Source organism: Coturnix japonica, chromosome 20 (genome assembly GCF_001577835.2).
Source record: "Coturnix japonica isolate 7356 chromosome 20, Coturnix japonica 2.1, whole genome shotgun sequence".
Classification (NCBI taxonomy): Eukaryota; Metazoa; Chordata; class Aves; order Galliformes; family Phasianidae; genus Coturnix; species Coturnix japonica.
This window is the reverse complement of record NC_029535.1, coordinates 8,614,798-8,638,536: the sequence shown is the minus strand read 5'-3', so window position 1 is coordinate 8,638,536 and position 23,739 is coordinate 8,614,798. Positions and strand designations below refer to the sequence as shown.

The following is a 23,739-nucleotide window of genomic DNA, read 5'->3' as shown; positions in this document are numbered from 1 at the left end:
TGCTTCCTCTGAGTCCTGGAGAAGGGGATGAACGCAGGGAACTCTCCCTGCAGGTGAAGGAGCAGCTCTCCATCCCACTAACGAAGGTAGCAGCACACTCCTGGCTGTGCTCCCTGCAGCCACCTGCTGAGCTGCCTGCAGGGCAACCCAGGGGCAAGGAGCTGCTGCACAGTGCATGTGGGAGCTGAACTCCAGCGTGGCACAGGGTTAGAGCCTATGAGATGGATGTGAGTGCTCAGCTCAGGCTCTCCTGTCCCCTTCGGGCAGTATCAGAGTGCTTTGTGTCACACAATACCCCCAGGAGGAACAGGCACTGTCCACAAACGAGGAGAGGCCGTTCTGTGCTTTGTCACAGTAAGTGCCTCTGAAACAGATGCAGCAGCCACAACTGCTTTTGTTTATTGCAGCCCAAGGGCAACGCTTTCCTGGCTGTTTCTGGCTGCTTCTGCTGCTCGTGGTGGCTGAGCACTGGGTTGCAGCAGGGATGGTGAGGCTGCCTGGTGTCCTGGCTGCTCCTGGTGGTGGGGTGGCTGCCACCAGACATGGGGGTATAGAACAGCACTGGCAGCGGGGCTGCTGTGTGCCCCCAGAATAAGTGCCCTGCTGCTGCCCCAGTGAGGCAGATGAAAGCAGGACTCAGATTCCCTTTGCCTCCTCCAGAAGCTCTGCATTTTTCCTCCCAAGCGTTCTGGTTTCACAGGACCACAAGCCCAGCGACTCCCAGGGCAGGCTGTTATTGGGGTACCAACAGTGGTTAATACTGACTTGAAAAGAGCAGATAAAGCTCTCAGAACTGGGCTTAAAAACCACCACCACTCACATTTTCTGTATTTACTTGCTTATTTAAAATTTCACCACTTCAGTGAGACAGCAAAAATCAGACATCAGCTCCCTTTGCCTACAGTTAAACAGAGCTTACACATTGCTGTAGCTACACAGAGGGAAAGGACCTGAGATCGGTTTCTGCTTCATTAGACAAAATACAATGGTTACAGAACAGTAAAAATCAATAAGGAAATATTGAAGCTTGTAATGGATATTGGAAGCCATAAAGGCTGCACATACAGAGGGACCACAGGCCAAATTTAGCATCGTCCTTACAACATCCCTGCCACCCCTTGTTGGTTACACATGCTAACAGGTTGGCTCAGCACTCCATAAACCCCAGAGGCTTTGCAGAGGCTGCTCCCTGCCCCTCCTTCCAGCCACAGCATGCACTGCTCAGCCACATCTGCAGAGGATGAGCTACCTGTCCCACTGCAGGAATGCTGATCTTCAAGGCAAAGAAACTGCAGGGCAAGTGGTCAGCCTGCAGGAGTGCAGCTAATGAGCCTCCAGCACTCCCTGCCCGCTCCTCCCCCTGGAAGTCCTACAGTAAGGAAACAGTCCTGCTTCCTCGCCTGCATCATAAGTAATTCTGAGCAACCCCAGGGGATCCATCAGCTGTCAGGTTGCCAGAGAAACATGGAGAATATGTAGGCCATAAAATCAAACTAAAAAACCAAGCACCTAATTAGTATGCAAAAAACAGAAAATAAAACCTGAACGGGAGCAAAACACTGAACAAAAAGTACAAATAAACCGGCCCTCATCTGTCCTGAGAGCAAGCTGCAAAGCAGCTCAGGAATGCTTCAGCCAAGGGGAAGGATCCCAGCATCTCACTCGTTTAGAACAGAGTCTGCTCCGTTTCAGTTCCAGAAGCTGCTCAGTGTCCCAGCAGGATGCGCTCAGAGCCCCCAGCCAAGCTGTGTCCAATGGATCGGCTCTACTGGAGAGGCAGGGCTTTGTCTGTGGTGTAAGTTCAGTTCCAGCCCAATCTTTGCTGACAAGGTACCTGTCAACAGGGGTACAACTACTACCGAAATCTAAATGTCACCTGCAAAGATGGCACATGAGCTCTGTGCAACCCCTGCCTGGCAGGAGCCTTTGGGCACTCCAGCCCTGTGCTTCCCATGGACCCACCAAGAAGTTCATTTCTGAAGTTACCAACAACTGTGACGGCACAAATCTCAAGCGCTGCCAAGTGTGACAGCTGGGGAAGAACTGAAGAGAAAGCCCCAAATACTGCACCCATCACTCCTATTATTAACACGCCATTTAAGGTCTCTTTAGGAAGCGAACACATCCCTGCTGACACTGCTGTACAATCTGTACTTTCTCTAAGCAGCTCGGCAGGCATGATAAAACCATTACTAAAGTTTCACAATGCAAGTCACTGTCTGTGAAAGAAGGAATTGGATGAAGTGTTTGTGCAGCTGCATGTGAACCAACAGGCACAGTGGGGAACACGAGGTGGGCTGGCACATAAGGTGCAGGTAAGGCTCTCAAGTACCCATGGCCTAAGTCATGTATGGAAGTAGAAATGCACCATGTTCTAAGGTGCAAACGGGCGTTTGGAGGCAGGAATCATCAAATATTGCTTGAACTTTCTGGGGAGGGATAAGGGCCAAAGAGTTTACCTGCAGCTCCAGGTAATCTCATGCTGTCAAAAAATCACTCTTTTTTTATACCTGCTATGGTTGCTATTCCCAAAGAAAGCAGAGACACTGAAACAACACAGCCCCAAGCCCAGAGCCCCAAGGATGCTGACAACTTTCCCTTCTCTTCATGAGAGAAATCCTCCTCTCTAAGACCTGCACAGCCTCCTTGAGAGGTGCTCCCAGGGGTGATGGATCAGTGCTGGCAGCTCAGGCTGGGCTGCACTGAGAGCCCCAAGCCCCGTCCCTTCCCCTTCAGTCTAACTGCTGCTTCTGTTGAAGGACAGCAGGCGACAGGTGAGAGACACAGCTCAAATAAGCGCTACTCTAATTCAACATAAGCATTCAAAGTAACAAGCAGTACTTTAGAATCAGGACTGCAAATCACAACAGCTACATTTTAATGCTACAGAGGATACTTTAATGCTGTAATCCATATTAATCTGACACTAAGAACAAGACAAATACACCACGGATACCAATACTGTGCAGATGGTAAAGAGCAGGGCCATGTTAATAAAAGATGCGACTCCACTATTCTTTCCTCTAGCATGCACACACACTTCCCTTAAATATTTACTCTAGTATTCTAGTGTGGGCCAGTCAGTCTGCAGCTGACAGCAGCATGAAGTGCTGTAGCGTGACGTGACAGCAGACAACAGCAAGCATCCTAACTCCAAGGCAATGCTTGCTTCTTATCAGGGATTCCAGCCCTGGTCAGACCTCACAAGGTAACTGCTGCTCAGAGATGCTGCTGAAGTCAGGGAGAATGACGTGTGAAGGTTCATCCTACAAAGTGATGACCAAACTGTCCCTGGTACAGAATGAAACACGCACAGGAATATCTCAACTCACCCTTCAGGATGTGTCGAACAATTTTAATGGAGCTGCCTCTCATGTTCAGAATCTGATGGACCCTCTGACGAATCTGATCAGGGAAGAGAAGGAAGGAATCTTCAGCAGAACATAAAGCCATGCACAACCCCACTTTTTCTGCTCTTTCTGAGTGGAAACCACAAGAACCACAAAACCCAGTTCTGCCCTGCTAGCCCACAGTCCCAGAGCACTTAAAGCATTAAGGAAGGTACATGGCACACATACAAGCAACCACAAAATACAGTCACAAACCCCAACACACACACGCCAGAAAATGATGCAGTATTTCACAGAGGTGAGGAAAAGCCCCATCTGCAATCTGTGTCTGAGAAGGCTTCCAAGAGAGACCCCCTTTCAGCACTCCCAGCAGTGATATAAACAGGGCCTTCCAATTTCTAGCTGTGACCTTGCTCTCGGCAGTCTGCATGAACTCAGTGATGACCATCAGCTCCTGTACCTACCACTGCCCTCCTAACTGCTGTAACTTCATGAAGCTGCATGGACACAAGGCAACAAGCAGGATTCCTCCCCAAAAGAAGGAATTAAGACAAGACTAAGAGGCAATATTTGCAAGGATAGCCTTGCTTGTATCATACAATATTTTTTGTTAACATATCATGCAACCATCGCAATATTTGCAAGGATTAGTCTTGTTTGTATCACAGATGGAAGCACGGTGATGCACTAGCTCTGTATATAGCTTTACCTGGGGGACATTGGCATTACAGATTTCTGCCATGATGTAGGAAATGAGCTGTAGAACAAAGAGACCAGCATCCAGGCGGCGGAGATAGAATTCGTCTTCCATGTCATCATCTATTATCTCTCCTCGGCGCACCATGTCCTGGAAAGCAGTGCAGAAAAAAGGGGTCAAGGCTGTCTCAGAGACCTTCCCATTACACGTGGTGAAATGCTGGCGATAGCTGCAGTTTCTTAGGAAGTGCTCTGTTCTCCCCACACATTAACACCCATACATTTCTTAGCAAAGAAGTACTTCTTTTGATAATATATTTAAATCCACAGAACATTTCACTCAGTGTTGAGCACGGCTTTGCCCCTGCTGGTGTGAAGGGTGTCCATCCACAAACTAACACCTTAATTTCAGCACAGAAGTTACGTTTCTAAACCAAGCGATCAGAGGCTGTGAATAGGAAACAAACCAGTTCTTTGTCGAGGTGGAACAAAACCTGTGCTCTTTTGCTGGCCATCTGAGGGAGCTGTTCAGCAGTGCAGAACACGACTCCAGCAGCTTAAAGCCCTGCCGGCCTCTGAACTTCATCACTCACTGCTGAATAAGAAACCAGGTCTTGACTCCTGCACAAGTGCAGTTTCAGTACTCGCAGCCATTCTCTTCCAAAGCCATTGGCTGGGCAGAGCAATGGGGCTGAGGCTCCATCTGCAACCAGCAGAAGAGCTCTGCTTCCATGGCACGGTTCTTCCTTTCTCTGCATACAGGGTGCTTTGCTAAGAGGCTCACACAGAGCCCAAAGGCAGAATGCAGGAGGCTGCTCCATTCTCCTGGCTCAGAACGTTTGCTGCCTCACAACAGCAGCAAAACAACCCAGCAACGAGCCCTGAGCAGCCCCCTGCAGAGAGGGGCCCATCCACGTCACAGGGTGAGCCCACCCTGACTTTTCTCAGCAACCAACAGTGCAATCACTGATGGCACACGTGACCTTTTGCATTTCGGGGCTTTGTTTTTTGTTTTTGCCTTTAGATAAAGGAAGCAGCTTGTCACACCCTGCGAGCTCGCTGCAGCCCGCGTGATTTATTATGCAGCAGGCTGGCAGGTGGGCACGCACAAGCAGAGCAATATTTTCTCATTAGAGCCATCACCGGTGAGAGCACTGTACCTGGAACGCTCACAGAGCGCTTCCTTCACGCACACATGCTCCAGGCAAACACACTCACAAGGTCACCAGCACCAAAGCTGATTGCAGCCACCAGATCTTCTTGTTTCGTCAAACCAAACCCCTTGGTGTAATCACAGAGAGAGTCTTTCAGGCACAAGAAGAAGATTAACCCTACATACTGGACAGCACAGTGAGCACTCACCATACACTGATCTGATTCAGTGACTTCGAGCTGTTTACTGCTGCCTCCCAAAATTGAAAACAGAAAGCACAGGTGATGAAATGCTTTCCTCCCATTCCTCCTAAGGAACCCAGTTTGTCAATGAGAGAATGACTTAAGTTTACGAAACAGTGTCTAGTTAGCAGTGTTGTAAAGCCAACTGCATGGGCTGCACCTCAGGATGCCTCAACTCCAGCATCTGCACAACTGCCATTTACTCCAGACTCTCAGAATCACAGGCTTGGGCATAACTGGGTAAAGCCTGCAGGCAGCTCCTGCCAGAAAAGAAGAAATCCAATATTGTGCAAGCAGCAACTTTTCTCACCCTACATCAATGCCAAACTGAACGAATCTGGTCAAATCTGGGCTCTAAAGCTGAAGAATGTTGAGTCTGGCAAGCCAGAGGTAGGCAGCTATTCAATAAAATATCCTAAAACCTCGTTCAAGGATAAGGACAAGGCTCTCACTCCCCAAACTACTGCTTATGCTCTCAGTGCACACAGGCTTATAATGGCTGCTCTTCTCAACAGCACTAAATTCCCGAACAGAAAAACATCAACAGGCAACAAGGATTCTGAATCGCCAGAGCAGGAAACAAAGGCCATTTCTGCTCTGTATTCTGATCCCAACACGGTGATCACAGGAGCAGAATCCAGGCAACTGTCGACTTGATTACGCAGGGAAGGCGGCAGCTTTAAGAGCCCCTCTTGACAGAGAAGCAAAATTATTTGGTACCAGTGAATTAAGCAGATACGAATTAGAAGACAGGTACAATTTTAGGTGCTTTTTTCCCCATCCTTTTTACTATTAAAAACAATAAAAACCCACCAACAGCCTTTAAATGCTAATCTGCCTCCGTACAGTACCAAATAGCCACCTTTCCACTTTGTCTCTCTTTCAAAGCTGTCAAGTCGCTAACCTCCAAATGAGCACTCAGATGCCATTTCTAATCTGCCAGCAATATGTGCTGAGATGCCCCTTGCTGATGGGAGAAGACAGCAATGAGATGGGCTTCTGTGAAGCTAAAATGAGCTTCTCTCGCACTAATGAGGCAGGACTGACAGGCCTCAGGGTGTCAGGTAAAGACTCAAAAACTGAAGATACAATGGATCAGCCGCTGCAACACCAGGGATCACATCTGCTCCACGCAGCCACCACAACAGGGCCCAAAGCATCCTCTGCATCCTCCTCCTTCCTCACGCATCATCCACCATTCCTCAGCAAGGCTGAGAGCAGACTTTGCTCGGAGCGAAGCAATCCTTCTCATAGCAATTAGGCTAATTGTGGCACTATCTGCTCTGATCGCTTCTGAACAGATCCCACGGAAACAAACAGCCAGGTAACAGGAGATGAAGGGATGCTCTCCTGCTGGTCCACGTTCTGTTTCCTTGTCCAGATTCATGGTGCAGTTTTATAACAACTGTTATACAGAAAAAGCTGGCTTAAAAAATTCCTCCCCTCCCTCCTACTCTCAGCAATTCCCACGCCTTCACTGGCAGTCTGAAGGGCTGAGCTATAAACCAGATCACTGAAAGAAAGGAAAGGGAAGAGAACTGCAAGGGCAGGAGCTTCTTATGCCGGCTGCACTACTGAAGATAAAACTCCAGGTATGATACCTTCAATCATTCTTTGTATAATCAGGTTTCCACTTCTTGTAATGCAAGACTTACACCAGGATACTCTGTCCATCAGGCTCAAATCTCTCTTTCTCTCTCTCTCTCCTCAGGATAGAATGAATCTGTAAAATCTCATTGTGACTTCATTTTTTTTTCCTTTGGGGCAGGAAAGGATCCGTATTCCAGGATTCTGGAGTACTAATAGTGTCCTCAACTGCAAGAGGAAGGTCAAAAAGCCCCCCAAGTGACAAAGCACAGCTTCCACAGCACTGTGTTCACACATCCACTTCAATGATTCATGAGCAACAACTACAAACTCTAAAGCAGCCCATAAATCCTATCAGAGGCAGACAGCTCCCTGCGCTGATGAGCAGAACGATGGCTTCTGCCTGAGGAATCCACTGGAACCTCTTCAAATCTCAGCAGACCATTTCCCACTGACCATTTTAGAATGCTAAAAACCATAGAAATCCATAACCCCAGGAGTGTTCCAAGTGAGAAGTGAAGCTCAGCATTGTATTTCATAAACACTGTGCCCAATATTCTAACCCCACTCAGGATGTAAGGGGAAAGAAAAGAAAAAAGCAATTTATTTTCGGAAAGCAGAAATGTACTTCATAATGACTGCAAATAACCATTAATACACTCTGAAACCCTGGACTCCAACCACAATTGGAAGGCACACAAAGCAGAGCAGATCCATTTCTGACCCCTTCTGATGAAGGAGTTCACCAGCAGCTACCAGAACAGGGTGATTCTAAGTCCCTGGTGCTTTATGTTATTGTCTTACGAAGGATAAGAGTTATCAGGTAATATTTAGATAGACCTTATTCTGTACTATTCAGAGAGCAACTTATTCACCTGCTGTTTACTGCCCTGCCAGTACACATAGAACAGAATAATAATGATAATAAAAACCTAATGCTGCTTTGGCATTTCTCTGTCACCGGGGACCTGTGCGTCGGAGATCCCAGAGAACATTTGTGCTGATGCACTCCCTGCTTAAAAGACCTCACAGAGCAGCTGTAACAATAATAACAAACTTTGAAAGACACCTCGTGGCTCCGTTCCATTCTGGAATAGAAGAGGACGTTAGATCTGCTGGGAATTGCTTCGTTTGGGGAAAAGTGGAGCTGTGGGATATGTGACGATAGCACTGGATGTAATTCAAGTTTATGGACCTGTCACCGGAACACAAACACAATACAGTGCACATATTTTAAGGCATTTAATCTCACAACTACTCTGAGAAATAGGAAAACATTTTATATCCCAGCTGTGGAGTGGGGATACAAGTCAAAATAGTAGCTTGGTGACACACTGAATACCATCAGTGGTGCTTACAGATGACTGGGATTGGAACTGGACAAATTTCCAGTCTAGCCCAGCCCAGCCTCCTAATCTTTACCACCAGGCACTGAACACTGCTTTGAAAATCCAGCGTCCTTCACATGCGGAGTACAAATCTGCTTCTCAGGGGGTGACATGCAGCCCGAGTAAATCACAGTACAACACTTTGATATTTTCTGTTGAAATATATTGCAGAAGGTCAAAGCACATATGGGATGTTTCTGCCAAATCCTATTACTAGCACTAATAGGAGTGAAGAACTGAGATCTGTTTATTGCGGCCAGGCCAGCCCACAGAGCCCTACAGCAGGGCAAAAGCACACTGGTTTCTGGATACAGGAGGAAAACCCGAGTGCTTACTTACATCTTGTCTTCTCCTGTGTAACACTAAACATGACTGGATTATTATTACTACTAATCATATGGCTTCTACACAAGCTGCCTCACATCCAAACCAACTCCCCTGCTCTGTGCTGGCTGTTTGCTACAGGTGTTAACATCTGCAGCCTGCTTCAGGACCTGCTTGGGTACAGGGCACACACACACACTGGCTTCTGCCTGCTGCCTTTAAGAGCTCTGTACAGCAGCTGCCCAAAAACTGTGAGATTTCAGCCAGGAAAAAAAAAAATTAGCTGTGCTTTTTGAGTTCTAAAAGCCACACACAGACATCGGAACGCAGAGAATAAATAATTCCCTCTGTTTTGAGGTGGATGAATAGAGAGTGGAGGGACAGCAGAAGAGGGTAAAGGCCGTTTGTCTTCAGGCCACCGTCCATTTGTGAGGCTGCAGTTGTCCATATGGAGCCCAGACGCTGGCAGCAGCAGCTCCATTCATCTCTCAACCCTCTGCCTTTTGCTGCCGAGCTCCAAGTGCCCCCCCAGCATGTCTGCTGGTGCCCAGAGCAGCAGCCTTGGCAGTGTGGGAATGGCTGTCTGTGAAGCTGCTGGGGGCTGCAGCCGGGGCACGCCGAGTGCCCACACGGGGACGGCGCTGCGGTGATTATCTCCGTCAGCACTAATCAATCTCATGCCCTCCTCTGTGCTGATACAGATAATCTTGTGGGAAGCGTGCCAAGCTCGCTAACAGCTCTGCAAGCTGCTTCCTGACTCCGACAGCTCGTCCTCTTTCACAAAGTCTGTTCCAGACTCAGTTCCAAGAAAGTACTGTGCAGTACCCGAGCTCGTGTCATTCAAAACGATTCACTGCTGGTGTGCTCACAGAGCACCAGACTTTGGCTCTGGCCTCATCTAGCTAATGGAAATAGAGGTTTCCTTGCAGGCAATCAGAACCCTGCAAACCAGGGTAGGAATCCTCGCACATTACAATGTAATTGTCTCTCTGCATTTCACTTACTCTCCATCTGCCAAAACAAGCAACATTTCCAGCCAAGTAAAAGTGAGGGCACACCAAAGCACAGACTTAAGCCCTCCTAGTAAAACTGACTCCAAGAAATGGCCATCAACACTGCTGTGAGTGAGTACCCGGCCCATCTCATCTGAGGGAACTAGAAGCTGGAGGGGGGGCAGTAAGAGCTGAGGGGTAACAGGATGGGGATGAGTTTGGGAGGGCAGCTGGCAGATCAGCAGCTCTGTGCAGCGCTGTGCCAGTGCAGAAGCATTAAAGACATGTGGTAGTACAACCTATGTAATACATACGTGTTTCTCTCCATCAATCTTCTTATCAGCTGCCTGCATTGCATCCAGGTACTTAAAATACAGTTCCATCAGCCTATCAACCTGCAAGGGCAGAAGAGATAGACCTAAGCAAGAAAAAAAGAACAGTGCAATCATCTTATCCTTAATGCTATGCTGTTTTCCTCCCAGCTGCAGTCTTTGCAAAATAACAGGTAATTCTGTCACTCACAGGAAGGAATGCACTGGAAGGCTGCTACAAGTGCTGGACAGATGAGCATGCTGAGTCTGTGAGCATCTGAATGTAATTCCATATCACAATACAGTCTCATCAGCTCCAGCTAAAAGGAAGCAAACAGACACGTTCCTAACTCTCTCTTTCTCTCTCTCTCTCTCCCCCGTGTTCTGGTTCTCCAGCTTTCTTAAACAAACTTTTCTGCCTATAATGAATCTAATTGTCAGACTTCTGTTAAATACATGAGCCACTTTGGCTCTCCTGCTCTCTGTATCAGACAGCTGAAGCTCTTTCTAGTGACAGGAAATTTTCTGCCATTGGTAGAATGAGTTATGAAAAAACACCTTCAAAACATACTGATGAGAAATACAGAAGAACCGGTATTTCCCCAGTGGTGGAATTTACAAATCCCCTGAGAGCTACTGGTTTGCAAAAGCTGCTGTTACCGTTCCACAGCTATTTGATCCATCCACTGTCGTGTAAATATTTTGGAAAGAATTTCCCAGACTAAACGCCACCAAAGCAACGCATTTTAGAAGAGGAATGGAGAATACTAAGCGTGTACTATTGGAACTCCTACAAAAGAGCTTCACTAGATAAAACAGGCACCTTTCCCTGCTTCCCTGGTCCCATCAGGGGCAGCACAACATGTTACAGGGTCAGCCCCCAGCAGAGAGGCACAGCACTGGGAGCTCCTACATCCACATGCACCCGAAAACAAGAGTGCTTATGATGCAGGAGGCCACGCATTAGAGGCACTGCCAGGTCTCCAGTTTGCAGGCAGCAACATGAACAAGAGAACAATGGCACATGAATGTACAGGACTTCACGAGCAGGAGCAGGGGCTGCTTTTCAGTAACTCAGCACGTGCCTGCAGGCATCTGGCCTTACCAGGTTCCCCCCAGCACTGCTGCCCATCAGCTGCAGGCACACAGCAGCACACTCACTCACTCACTCACCTTCTCACTGTCATTCTCTGTAAATTTATTCAGCAGCCTCGTCCTCTGCTGCCCTCTCAGGTTTCGTAGGAGGGAGGCCAGGATGGAGCAGACATGTTCTAGAGAAACAAAATGAAAATTGCATGCTGAGATCAGAAGTAGGAACTTATTTTCTCTGTAACGTGCCATCAAATTTACTACTACCACTCCCACACGTAGCCTTGATGAGCTGGGTTTCCTTTCCAGCACAGCGAGAGGGGGCAGAGCAGCAGTGCAAGCAGCAAACTGCGTTCATGGGGTGCGTGGGCAGCTCCCATCCATCACAAGCAAGCCAGGAAGGCCTCCCCAGCCCTGCTGCGCTGCTTCTGCAGCCACCCTGGAGAAAGTGACTTACATAGAGCACAGATTCTGCATCAGTGCAAGCACCAAGGCTAGTGTGCAACCCAAGAGCATGATACAAAAAGCACCACCTACATATAACCTAAGCAGGACCTCAGGGATTTTTTGCTACCAACAGTTCCAGAGCTCTGCCACAGGTGGCTCAGTGCACCCAGTCTGGGGCTATGGCAGCGCCAGGGGTGACCCTGAGCTCTTGCATAGGTGCCAGCTGCACACACCACACAGATGGAGGCTGCACAGCACTGCCATGAAGCTGCAGGAGTTCCCACTCCCATGCTCTGCTGGTGTTCCAGTTCCTTACAGCATTACTGCAGAACCACGATGTACTCAAGTGCTGGAGCATCCTGCAGGTTACCTGCTTTCACATGCCCTAACTCACATTTTTAAGGAGAAGCCCTCTAGGTATCCCAAAATGTTTTGCAAAGCAAAATCTTACTTGAAAACACCGACAGTGGCATGAAATAGTGATGTCACCAATCTGCAAGTGGGGCCTGGAAAGGTCCAACCCCAAACACAGAGCCCAACAAACTGCAATCAGACCACAACGCTTCGTGTAGAACAAAATTCCAATGACTGAGAAAAGCTCATTTTTGTGATTTCTAGAAACAAAGAATGTTAACTTTAACTAATGCACACAGAACTCTGCACTCAGCATCGTGGCTCATCCAAATAACAGATTCCTGTCCTGTTTGGAAGGGCTGACGGCAAAAGTAACAAACTGGCACAATTAAGGTCTGTTTAAGCAAACTGATGCCCATCCTAGGTGCTCATTTCTGAACACCATCAAACAAAGATGCCTCCTGCCTTCTGACTGAAGGTCTTACACCAATGACGTTCACTATCAGGTTGCTGTTCTGTTGCTGCCCTTTCAGTTCTCCAAGCCCAGGGAACTTATCTATGCAGGTATTCATTCTGAGGGCTTTACCAACTTTCAACGTGTGTCACAGAAGAGTAAGAGCACACTGACTAAGGACCAGGTTCTGCTGCTGTTGTTTGTAAAGGTTGTATGCAGCTGACAGGCTCCAAGGGAGGCTTCCTTTCTGCTGGAGGGTGAACGGGCAAAAAAAACCCACAGCGATAGGAATTCTCATTTGGAAATTGGCTGAACTAATTTCTCAGGTTATCAAATTAAGTATTCCTAAGTAAAACTGACATCTCAGTCAAGAGAAAGCATTTAAATTAAGATGAATTGAACAAACATCCTTTTATAGTTCATTAGACTCTCCAAGTGAGCAAAACTAGACTGCAATAACTGTATAGAGAAAGAGCAGAGCACGCAGCCCCATCAAACAAGCTCTGATTGCTTCGCCACAGCCTCTCTAATTCAGAAGGAATTGGCGCTCTCTATTTTTAGCTCACTGAGTCTGCTCAAGAATTTCAAGTTGGAATCCAGCACTTGGACTTTCCAAACCGACTGTCAGATCCAGAGCCCCAAATCCTTCTGCCTTTATGGACAGCTGAAATACGCTGACCCTCAGCTCTGTGAGCAGTTTTGAAACACAGCATTCAATACCACGTCATCCGCACTCCAAAACCTTCAATACAGAAGCATTGCTTCAAATCCCACCCCCAAATGCACCTAAGAATTACCCAGAGCCCATGCAGACAGGGCTGCTGCATCTGGGCACCAGGGGAGGCTCTGACCTCAGGGTGCCCACATCCCAACACAGCCCTGCTGTGCTGCACACAGTGCTGATCCCTCAGAGCTGCTTTGTAGCATCTACCAATGTCTCCACTACAAAACGATCCCAGCTAATCCTCTAAGGGAATGCTTCTTCATCAGACACATTGACACATACACGAATGCTATCCCAGCAGCAGAAGATCAGTCTTATTCTTACAAAAAACACCAGACTTGGCACCACAGCATTTGAGAGTTTATTTTAATAAAACTCATTTTGAAATCCAATCTATTAACGCCCACCATTCCTTCTGAATATTAGTGAACGGATGTGTGACGTGAAGGCCATTTGCACAGATAACCCCATTTTCCCAAAGGCAGATTTGCTTTTTTCTATTACAGAAATAGGCCCCTCTAGGGAGCTATTCTGATCCCTTTAGGGCTCCCTAAGCTGCTACCTGATGCTCGCAGCAGCCAGTGCTGCATGTGGATGTCATCTGCAGATGAAGCAAAATGACAAGTTAAGTCAGTGATGCAGACTGCAGGTCCAGATCTCACTACTCAGCAGCCCATATTCCAGCTACAGATGAAGATTTCAAAGCACCCCCAGCCTCCATCACTTAAATGCAACCACAGAACCATCCCCTCAGTGCTGCCTTCCAGGAGCTGCCTTGCCAAGCCATTACCCTTGTTAATGTAATGTTAGCAACTTTCTGATGTTGGTGCTCCAAAACAAATGTACTGTTACCAGCTCACCACTGGCACATCTTTCAAGAAGAAAACAGCCGCTTGCTGAATCTGTCACTTCTCCTCACCATTTTGCCTGCCAGGAAAGAACCACCCTCTGCAGCCTCAGGCAACAAGCTCCATGTGGCAGGGCAGCAGGGGGCTTCCACCCCCACCTCTCCTCCTGGGGACATGGGGTATCTGATTCCAACTGCACTGACATAGTGCCTGGGTTCAGAGCTCCCTTTTTGTTGCTGTTTCCCAGCTCCTTCCCCATGGCTTGCTGCAGCAATTAAGGATGGATACTGGGCAAGCATGAGACCCACACACACCTCATGAGCTCTTGACAGTATTCATCTCTTACAGAACCAGGAGGAGTAATGAGCAGGCACAACATCTCAAGCATCACTGGAAGTATTTACAGCTTCTTCCAAAAAGTAGTCAAGTATTAACAAAATGGAAATGGCACTGTTACCAGAAGCAGGCTGGCTCTGACCCCAGATTCACAGGGTCTCGCTGTAATATTCCAGAGCACATTTCTGTTAAAACTGAATTTTCCAGGAGAGAGAAGGGGGTGAAAAAAAAAAGAATAGAAAAAAATCTACATCAAAAGCATGCAGTTTATTTCTGCAATGCTTGATGTTCATCGAGTCACACTTCAGCGCCCAGAGCCACGAAAACATTGCTTTTGAGGTGACATTTGTAGTTGCCTCATTACTCTTTTCAAAAGAGTTTTGCATCAAAGAGTTAAGAGCTTCAAACAACAGACCCTACAGGAGTAAAATAACTTATTAACAGCACATGAAATGGAATTGCCAGGAATTGCTGATACCAAAACAAGCAGGGCAAGCATGTCATCAGCAGCCAGCACTGCAGCAGTGAACAGGCAGGCTGCATGGGGCTGGGAGCTGCAGGAGCTGTGATGGGGCTGGCACACAGACCCACCTTCATGCTCTTTTTCAGTGGTTCCAACCTTCTTGATCTTCTTGGGTGACTTCATGAAGAGTGGAAAGATGGTCCTCAGGCCAAGAATGTCAACGAATTTGTGGCAGTTGTCTGTGCCCTCGGGTCCAATCATGGCATGATCCAGCACCTTCAGGGCACTGCTGCGGGAAATCTTCTTTTCTCTATGGAAAATAAAAAGGTGCAACTTAAACTTCTCAGGGACGTGAGGAGCTTTGGACTGCACTACTTCAAAGAGACGGCGTGAAAAGGGAAATTAATGTGACAAGGGAAGTCACGGAGAGCCAGAGAACAAGCTCTGAGCAAGATCTCCTTCAAGGAGCCAAAACATTACACTGACAAATGCTCTTTTCAGTACTGCAGTTGATGACAAGCTATTATCTTTTCATTTCTTTTCATTATTTTTATTTCTATTTCCTATTTTCTTTTTATTTCATTTTATATATACACACACATATACGTATTTACTCTTTCTCAACTACTGAGGAAAGTATTGCTTTACTACCTTATAAACATTAGCGTAGAACAGGCAGGGGAGCTTCGGTGGGTGCACCAGACAAATACTGTCACACCACAAGGATCAGGATTTAGAGTTGGCAATAATTCACTTCAATAAAGGAGTGTGTCTGATGAGCGCAGCCTGGTGGTCAGCTGGAAGGAAGAAACCCCCACCATCCCTATACAGAAAGCTGCAAATAAAGTACTTCTCAGGCCAGATAATACAAGAAATGTTTTCGGGGGAAGTAATTGCATATTGATCAGCATTTAGGAAGGTTGCACAGAGCTGATCTCTGGAATATTCATTGGGTCTAAGTTCAGGCTTTTAGAGATCAATAGTTGCTTGACTGGACTGTCTAGAGTTGATTTTATTTGAAATATTTATTCTGCTGGAGGGTAAGTCGTTTATCTTAGTCTCATCTCGGTTTATTGAGGTAACTTTTAGCTGAACACTAATTCAGAGACAAGCACACAAGTATCACCAAACAGAGAGTGACTTCAGACTAATAGAGAACTCTGAATTACAGCTTTATTTACAGCCATTGTTTCCTCCTTTAATGCCTCCATGTCTCAGGGAATTTATTACTCCAAAAAGAAGAAGTGCTAACATTATTCGGACTTCCCATATTGGCACAATCTCTCATAGACATACTAGCAAAAATTACCCATGTTTCATGGGAAAGTTCTGTATAAAAATGACTCTGTTTAATTAACCACAAGACTTCAAAAAGAGACGGTCCAAATTTCCAGAGGGTCATTAGGAACAGCAGGACAAGAAAACATTAAAGCATTTTAATAATCATGAAAAATAGACCCTGAAATAATTATTGCTGAGCTTTGAGGAACTGCACAGAGCTGTCCATTTTCACCTCATTTTTGCTATACGAGAACAAATGTTTTCGTGAGGGTCACAGCAGAGCTTCAGAGCAGGAGGTCACGTTGCCCAAGCGATGCACTTTCCTGTGAGCTTCAGATAGTAACAGAGAGAGCCATGCATTTTCCCTAGGCAACAGAGAATCTTCTTGACACATCCCCCTAGGGAATCCGGAGGCTGTATCCCCTCCAAACCCTAACACAATTTTACAGCAGAAGCAATAAAAGCCTCATGTCAGCATGCACAGAACTGACACTAAAAGCCTGCTCTTCTCTTTTGGCTTTGTAAGGCAAACTGCTTCTAGGTTACTAAGGCAAGGCTGGAGGATTGTGCACTAAAAAGTGTTTCCTGACCTCAAAAATAGCACTGAAATTAATTCTACATGACATTTACAAACTTTCCGCTGCTTCCTACCCCCCACCAAACCCTCTTATTTTTGGTAATGACACTCCATTAAACACCCTGCCTCCATGGCTGCAGAGATGCAATCAAATACCAGGAGATATCACAGCTCTCACCCCAACCCCAAGCTGCTGCTTGCTTCCTGCTGCCACAGCTCCATCCTCACCGACCCCTCAGCACCCCCTGCAGCTGCCACCTCGCATTGCAGACCCACACAGCCTGCCCAGGAGCCCACAAGGCAGCAGCACATCACGCTGATGGCCACGCATTTGATGCCTCAGCATAATGGGCAGTGGTGCTGCTTTCATTACTGTCTGGAAGAATCTTTTGAGCATGTTAAACGTTTGGTTGAAGGATGCTGTGCTTGCCCACACTTCTGTGCACGCAGCCATCAGCAGAACAACACGGTGAGATGTATTTGGTCGCAGCAGATACAGAATCCTGTGTTCTCTAAGACAGTAATGGAGATTGTAGCCTGATATCTTTATTCTCACACACCTTATCTATCTCGCATCGTTGTCAATAAACTTTCAACACTTTGTCCTTTCATCTGCACAGACTATGGTACAATGATTAACCGCCTTTAGAGGAAATACAAAAATAACAGATCTTTCCCCCCCAGCCTTCAGAAGGAGAGAAAAATATTCTGCCCTGTTGTGGGTAAGGTGGTGAATCACAGCTGAATGACATCTCTATTCTTTGTTGTTTATCACGAACGTATAAAGGTACAGGAGTGTGATACTCTCAGGCAGCTCTTCAGATAACAGCCATCAAAGTGTGTTCCCTACTTACAAAGTAGCCTGCAGGCTCCATGGCTGCGCTGCCCAAGGAAATGGGAGCACCTGCAGCACACACTGACTCCCAGTGACAGAAATTAACAGAATCAACTGTCATCTTAATATCCAGCAGACACTAAATATGTAAGGAAAAACACAAACGCACAGCAAACGCCTGCAGCATCAGTTGTTTGTCTCAATCAGCAATGGAAGTACCAGGTTAACACTTTCAACTCCAGTCTGAAAACACCATGAGGAGCAAGAAGCAGCTCACTATGTCCTGCTAGGCACTGCTCTGTCTAGATGAGTTTTACAGTGTGGGACAAGTCAAGGTCAGAAGGAAGCTGGGTTCGGGGTAAGACTCAGAGAACCATCAACTCACAGCATCTGCTCAAACAGGTAAGAACAATCTCAGCTTTTTATTTATCTTGACTAGACAGGTAAAAGGAAAGAAGGGAAAGGAAGAAGAGAGGGAAAAATTCTAACGCTAAGCACAGCCCAGACAGCAGTAAAGAATAAAAGCTTCCAGAAAATATTCACCAAACAATTCCTTTTCTTCCACTGCCACCTTAAAAATCTCATGCAAAGGAAGTTAGATTCAGAAGCCTCAGAAGACTGAGGCCTTAGAAACTCCATCCATCTGACACCATGGAGACAAGATGACTTGACAAGATGGAGTACAGGAAAGTTGATGAATGGAACCATGAAAGCAGGACTGCCCTTACAGCAGGGCCAGCTTCAGCATGGCACTGTGCTCCACCCTTCCACAATCTTAGTTCTTTCTGTGCCATCACAGATGCTGCTAGCAGTGAAATCAGGCTTTGTCTTTCTAACCCCTTCTCAACTACTAGGGGGGGGATGAAAAAAATATGTGTTCAGGGATAAATTTTCCTCTTGTCACAGTTTTCCAGCTGGGCTCCAAGTGCAAGGAGTGGTAAATAGCAGAGACCAAAAATCAGGGAGAAGCTATCAAAAATCCAAGTGTTGAGTCCCACCCACATGGCACGAGAACTCCAAGTAATTAGTTCTGCAAGGCTAGCTCAGCAGCTTAGTACTTGAGGCAGAGGGAGGCTTCCCTCTCATCCTTAGTTTTGGAGCTTTTCTTTAATTAGCCTGAAGAAAACTCAGTGTTCCTATTTGAATAATCCACACTTGGTTATTTATTCAGTTCCCTGCTGCTGCACATTACCCAGCCATGCGCTGCAGGAATACATCACTTCTCGTTGGTGTTTGCTAACCAGCCACTGCATGCAGCCCAGCACACCGAGGGAAGCAAGACAGAGCCCTGCTGTGCCCAGTGCTGAGAAGTCTCGTCTCAGAAGACACAGTTCCAGGCTAGAAAGCAGAAGTTGACACAGCAGAGAAGTCTCGAGATTCAAGGTGTGACAAAACACATCACAAGAAGAAATGAATATTTACGCCTATTTCACAAAAGCAATTTTTGTATCAACGTCCACAAGAACAGATAACATACAAGACAGCGAGACCTGAACTGGGGAACTAAAGGAAAACACATTCCTCCTAAAGACACCCAAAGGTTCTCTCTTACCCTTATGAGGGTCTTTTGAATCCTGACAGGTTAGTGGCCTAACTACAACATTCTCTCATCTGGGAGTATGCCAATGACCTGTACTGGTGGTTTCCAGCAGCTATTAAACCCAAAGTTAAAGAAGTAGAGTTTGCATGTCTGAGAAGGTACAAGTGATGTGCTGGAAGAAGTCGAGTATAGAACAAAAATTGTATAAACAGAAAAGTACAAGTATCTATTCAGAACACGTGCTGGTGGGCCAAAAACAGGCAAAAAAAATCACTAAGTGACACAATACCTAAGCATCAGATTCATCAGCTGGAGACCCTCGCCTTTTAGGAACCGATCCCGGTTGGAACTGAGCATCAGGCAGGAACAAAGAGAGTCAAACAGGTTCTCCATCATTTCCTGTTCTTCTGCTGTACTGGGGTTATGTCGTTTAAACACCTGCATGACAAAGAAAACCATTTCCACACAGTGCAGAGCTTGGTTTGACCCCACACTGTTGCAGTGTACACGAACGTTTTGCATTACAAGTTTTAAGCATTTGATACTCATAAGCCTGCAGTCATCCAAACAGCAACCAAACACCTGACTGATTCATTCTTTTGTAGCCCTGCTGCCCTTTTTGCTGTCCTGACTCTATACCAACAAAAGAGGAGCAGCCTAATGCAGGACTTGAAAGATGATGCATGGCCTTTGAAGAGAAACACAAACTCACTGAGAACATAATTCACAAAACTACGTGGATAAACTTGTTACAAGAGAACTTCTAGGCTAATGCCTACCTGCAGGATCTGCTCTGCAGCACCCTGCCCTACCAACAGGGCTACTGCCTGATTAAGAAATGTAAGCAGACTAAGAACACGTTACCTTCAGCTCAGTGCTAGAAGCAAGGCAGAACAGCACTTGGAGTGTTCAAGACAGCCAAACTGTAACCCTCCCTCCCACTCTCCCCACAATTGCAACAAAATTATTTAACTTCAGTGTAATTTAACATTAATGCCTGTGAAACAGAGATTGTCCTCACTCACCATTGACACTAGACTCATTTGGCAGTTACTTGGGAACCACTTAGTGTCACTGCTAAGATAATGTAGCTCACCCCTTCTGGTACCCACAGACCGCTGGGACAGCACTGCATCCCAGCTCTCTCCCACCTGCCCACCCCCAGCCTGCGGGTCTCCTGGCAGCAGGGAGGATTACTCACAGATAACTGCTGAAGCAGCACATCGATCCCATCCAGCTCCCCGAGCAATTCTCTGTTGTCTAGACGGGAGTGGGGGAAGGGAGAAAACAGAGAAAAATGAAGCTAACTGTCAGATTTTACTGCCATCTAACACTGATACATCAGCAAACAAAATCGATACGGCTTGACAGCGTACAAAAGCTGCAGAGAAATAGTGGGCGCATGCGCACACAAGAGCACACATGGGAATGATAGCACGAGCAAAGGGCAGCTGAAGGCAAAAGGGTGCTGCCGTGATCTGAAACCAGCCCACAGCCCACCCTAACAGCACATCAATGCCAGAGGCAGCTCTCACCATCATTATTCTGGAGCAAAATAGCCAGCACCTCACTGCAGTACAGCTTGTTGGCATCAAAAGGCATCTTAGCCTGTTGGGGGAAGAAGGAACAAAAGACTCATCAGGGACTGCTTTGTGTTCCATTGAACGAACTGGGGAATGCACTGATCAAATCACTGAATGTATAAGCAATGCTAAAGCAAAACATAACAGCAGTAATATTGCAGTAAGAACCAATAACAAAACAGCAGTGAGCCTTTCTGACTCAGGAGCAGTAGGGTGTGTGCATATGTAGAAAATCACCTCCAATCCTTCACACCATCCTACATCACTATGTCCGAATTGGCTCAAAAAAACCTCAGAACACTCTCCAGTTGTGGGCAACACAGAGGCTCCCTCCTGTGATAAGACTTCCATGGTGTTACATGTTGTATGTATGGCTTATCCCTATTCTGAACGTCTGCACCTGCCACCAAGAAAAGATATCATAGTCATGTTAAATAGACGCTGTCAATTGGATATGAAAACCAAATGTCACAGTTGGGTTTGGACATTATGTGACTGTAGAGGCTATTTCATACGTCCCCTTCATATCCAAAAACATTAAAAAAAAGGAAATGAAAAAACCAACAGTGATTATTGCTTCTCCTGGAAGAAAAGGGACTCCAAACAGGAGCCAGTGTTCTTCTATGCTGCCCAAGGTGTTTCATGGGCAGAAACAGACTAAACTTCAGTCAATCACACAATAATGTGAACTGGTTTGCTGTTACTATAAAGATTAAAACATAAAAATACCTCTTACCAATTGTCAGTATCCAGCCATTTACATTCATTGCTCCAGACAAATAAATGCACAAAGTAACGAGTCTTACACATATCATTTGTCACCCACTATTTTTCCCTTTAGCACACAACTACCTGCAGCTTGATTGAGTAACCCTGGCTGCACAAGGCTACCATGGGCAATTATCTCAGCCTGCAACAAGAAACATGAAAAGCGGGAGGATCCCAAGTGTCACAGGTATTGACTTTAAATAAAGCTTCTCATTCAAAACAGTTTTTAGTCACGCCACGGCTGATGGTGTTTATAGTAACCACGCAGCCCTTCCAAGCAGGTGCTGGCACATGTTGGGCATTGCAGCAGGCACTTGGTAGCCATCAGCTCCCATCACATCATGCATCAACTGCTGTCATACAACAAGCATTAGGAAATAACGTCCTGTTCTTTCAAGGCTGCACAAAGCACCATTAAGCCCTGCTCGTGTTTGGAGAAGCGAGCTATTACATTCTGCATCTGAGCTTTCTCAGGCAATTCTGACCATCAGAACACAATTATGCAACTTGAAATGTTGTCGGCAAACAGAAATTCACACCCTGAGCCCTGTGCCAGATCCTTATCAACCTTCAGACAGAGCCTTCATTTTAAGAATCACCCTAAGACGGCCTTCAGCAGCACAGTGCTCTACCCAGATGCTGAGATACTGGTTTAATCCTAAACACATCTGTCAGGGCGAGAGATTCAGGACCAAGCACCGCCAATAGCAAAGGCTTCTGGGCAAGGGTTTTATTAGCATGCATCTCCCCACAACGACAGCTTGTAAGCAAGAAAAAGCGCTGCCTGATCACACTTCCCTGAGCCCAGAGGGAGTTAACACATGCCAGGGCGAAGGGAACGCACACATTCAGCACCGAGTTTCTCAAGCCTTTAACATTCATGTTCTGCTGCAACAAGCAGGGGAATCCAAATTGTGATTATTTTGCTTTCCCAAGTTTCTAAGTCTTTCAGCTGCAAGAGTAATTATAAGGCAGGCAGCAGACCTGCACTCAGCACATACCTGCCTGGAATAAAATTAACTTTGCCTTTTGTATTTAAGCAGAAGGAATATAATTATCTTGCCACCTGTAGTGAGAAATAATGCATTACTCCTGCTAACAAGTATACAAGGGGCACAGAGGAGTCTACATATGACCACAAAGCTGTATTTCTGTGATACAGAGGGCACACTGGCTGTACAGACATTTAAATGTGGAGGAACTAATGCCTTGCTAGCAGGGTTAGGAGAAGGCTCAGAATCTATCTGCTGACTTCCCTTCATGAGCTCTGTAAGAGTTAAACTATCAATTCCTTTCCTAGATTTTTCTATGGAATGTTTAGGTGTCTCTTCCCAAAAGACAGAGTTCAACTGTGTAACTCACTGCCACGGGATGCTAAAAATATCAATACGTAAATGCAAAGCCAAATGCAACCTACTTTACAGTTGGAGGAGAGTTCTGAATTCACCATATTCACAGCTGTTAGAACGTGTCACAAAGATACCCTATATAAACTGAAAGAGCCAATAGCATCCCAGGCTTCTAATATTATGCCAAACACCTTCTCTAGCACATCAGCTCCTGGTCCAGTGGCTTGTCAGTTTTCATTGCATGCCTCCCAAGTGACAACGAGAAAATAAGCTCACCTTCAGCCTCTTGAGCAGCCACTGCATGAGGCCCTGCTGTGCGGCTTCTGTGCACATCTCTGGTCGGAATTCTGCCATGTTCTCAACGATTGCTAAGAAAAAAGGCACAGAAAAACATGTATTTTTTTCCCCCACTTGCATATCAGCCCAGACTTATATCAACGCGGCTTTGGCAGGTCCTTCCTGCTCTTGTCAAAACAGCATATTTGCAAAATCACCTTTTTTGCATGAGACTTAAGCTCAGGTAAATAACACTGGTCCAGTTTTTACACTGCCAACACAGTCCATTTTCAGACAACATGACACCAGCTCCTGCTGGAAGATGACTGAGAAACCTTCCCTATACTGAAGACGCAATTCTCATTGCAGAGAACTATTTTAACAAGATTCTGCTGCTGAAGATGTTCAGGAACATAAGTCCAAGCCCCTTGGCTTCCACTCTAACTCATTCTTCCAGTCCCCAGCAACAGCAAGGAATCCGAGGGATTACAGTCCTGAATGACTGGAAGGTGTGGATGATGGCATACTAACAACAGAAATGCACTGCAAAATAGTTACTGTGCTGTGCAAAGGTTGGTGAACAGAGGTGTAAGGATGTGCTTGTATGAATTACAAATGTTCCATTACCTGAAAGTTAAATATATTGCTAAGATACATACAGCTCTCAACTGGGTAAGCAGAGCTCACATACAAGTAGGTAGGAAATACGAGGTCAGCACAAGGCACAGAAATCCATCTGCGTATCAGCACGCTAACATAACAGCTTTAGGAA

General features: G+C 46.3%; 1 protein-coding gene across 1 annotated transcript in view; it reads right to left on the bottom strand.

Moving 5' to 3' along the window:
• The window catches only part of CTNNBL1 (catenin beta like 1), a 37,691-nt gene that overhangs the window by 1,100 nt on the left and 12,852 nt on the right, over window positions 1-23,739 (bottom strand). Inside the window, exons 7-15 of the mRNA XM_015882064.2 lie at window positions 22,968-23,059; window positions 20,527-20,599; window positions 20,193-20,251; window positions 19,281-19,429; window positions 14,887-15,068; window positions 11,217-11,314; window positions 10,047-10,127; window positions 4,060-4,197; window positions 3,333-3,405 (exon numbers count right to left, since the gene is read on the bottom strand). Of these exons, the coding sequence (XP_015737550.1) occupies window positions 3,333-3,405; window positions 4,060-4,197; window positions 10,047-10,127; window positions 11,217-11,314; window positions 14,887-15,068; window positions 19,281-19,429; window positions 20,193-20,251; window positions 20,527-20,599; window positions 22,968-23,059 (945 nt within the window). The remainder of the gene's footprint in view (window positions 1-3,332; window positions 3,406-4,059; window positions 4,198-10,046; window positions 10,128-11,216; window positions 11,315-14,886; window positions 15,069-19,280; window positions 19,430-20,192; window positions 20,252-20,526; window positions 20,600-22,967; window positions 23,060-23,739) is intronic.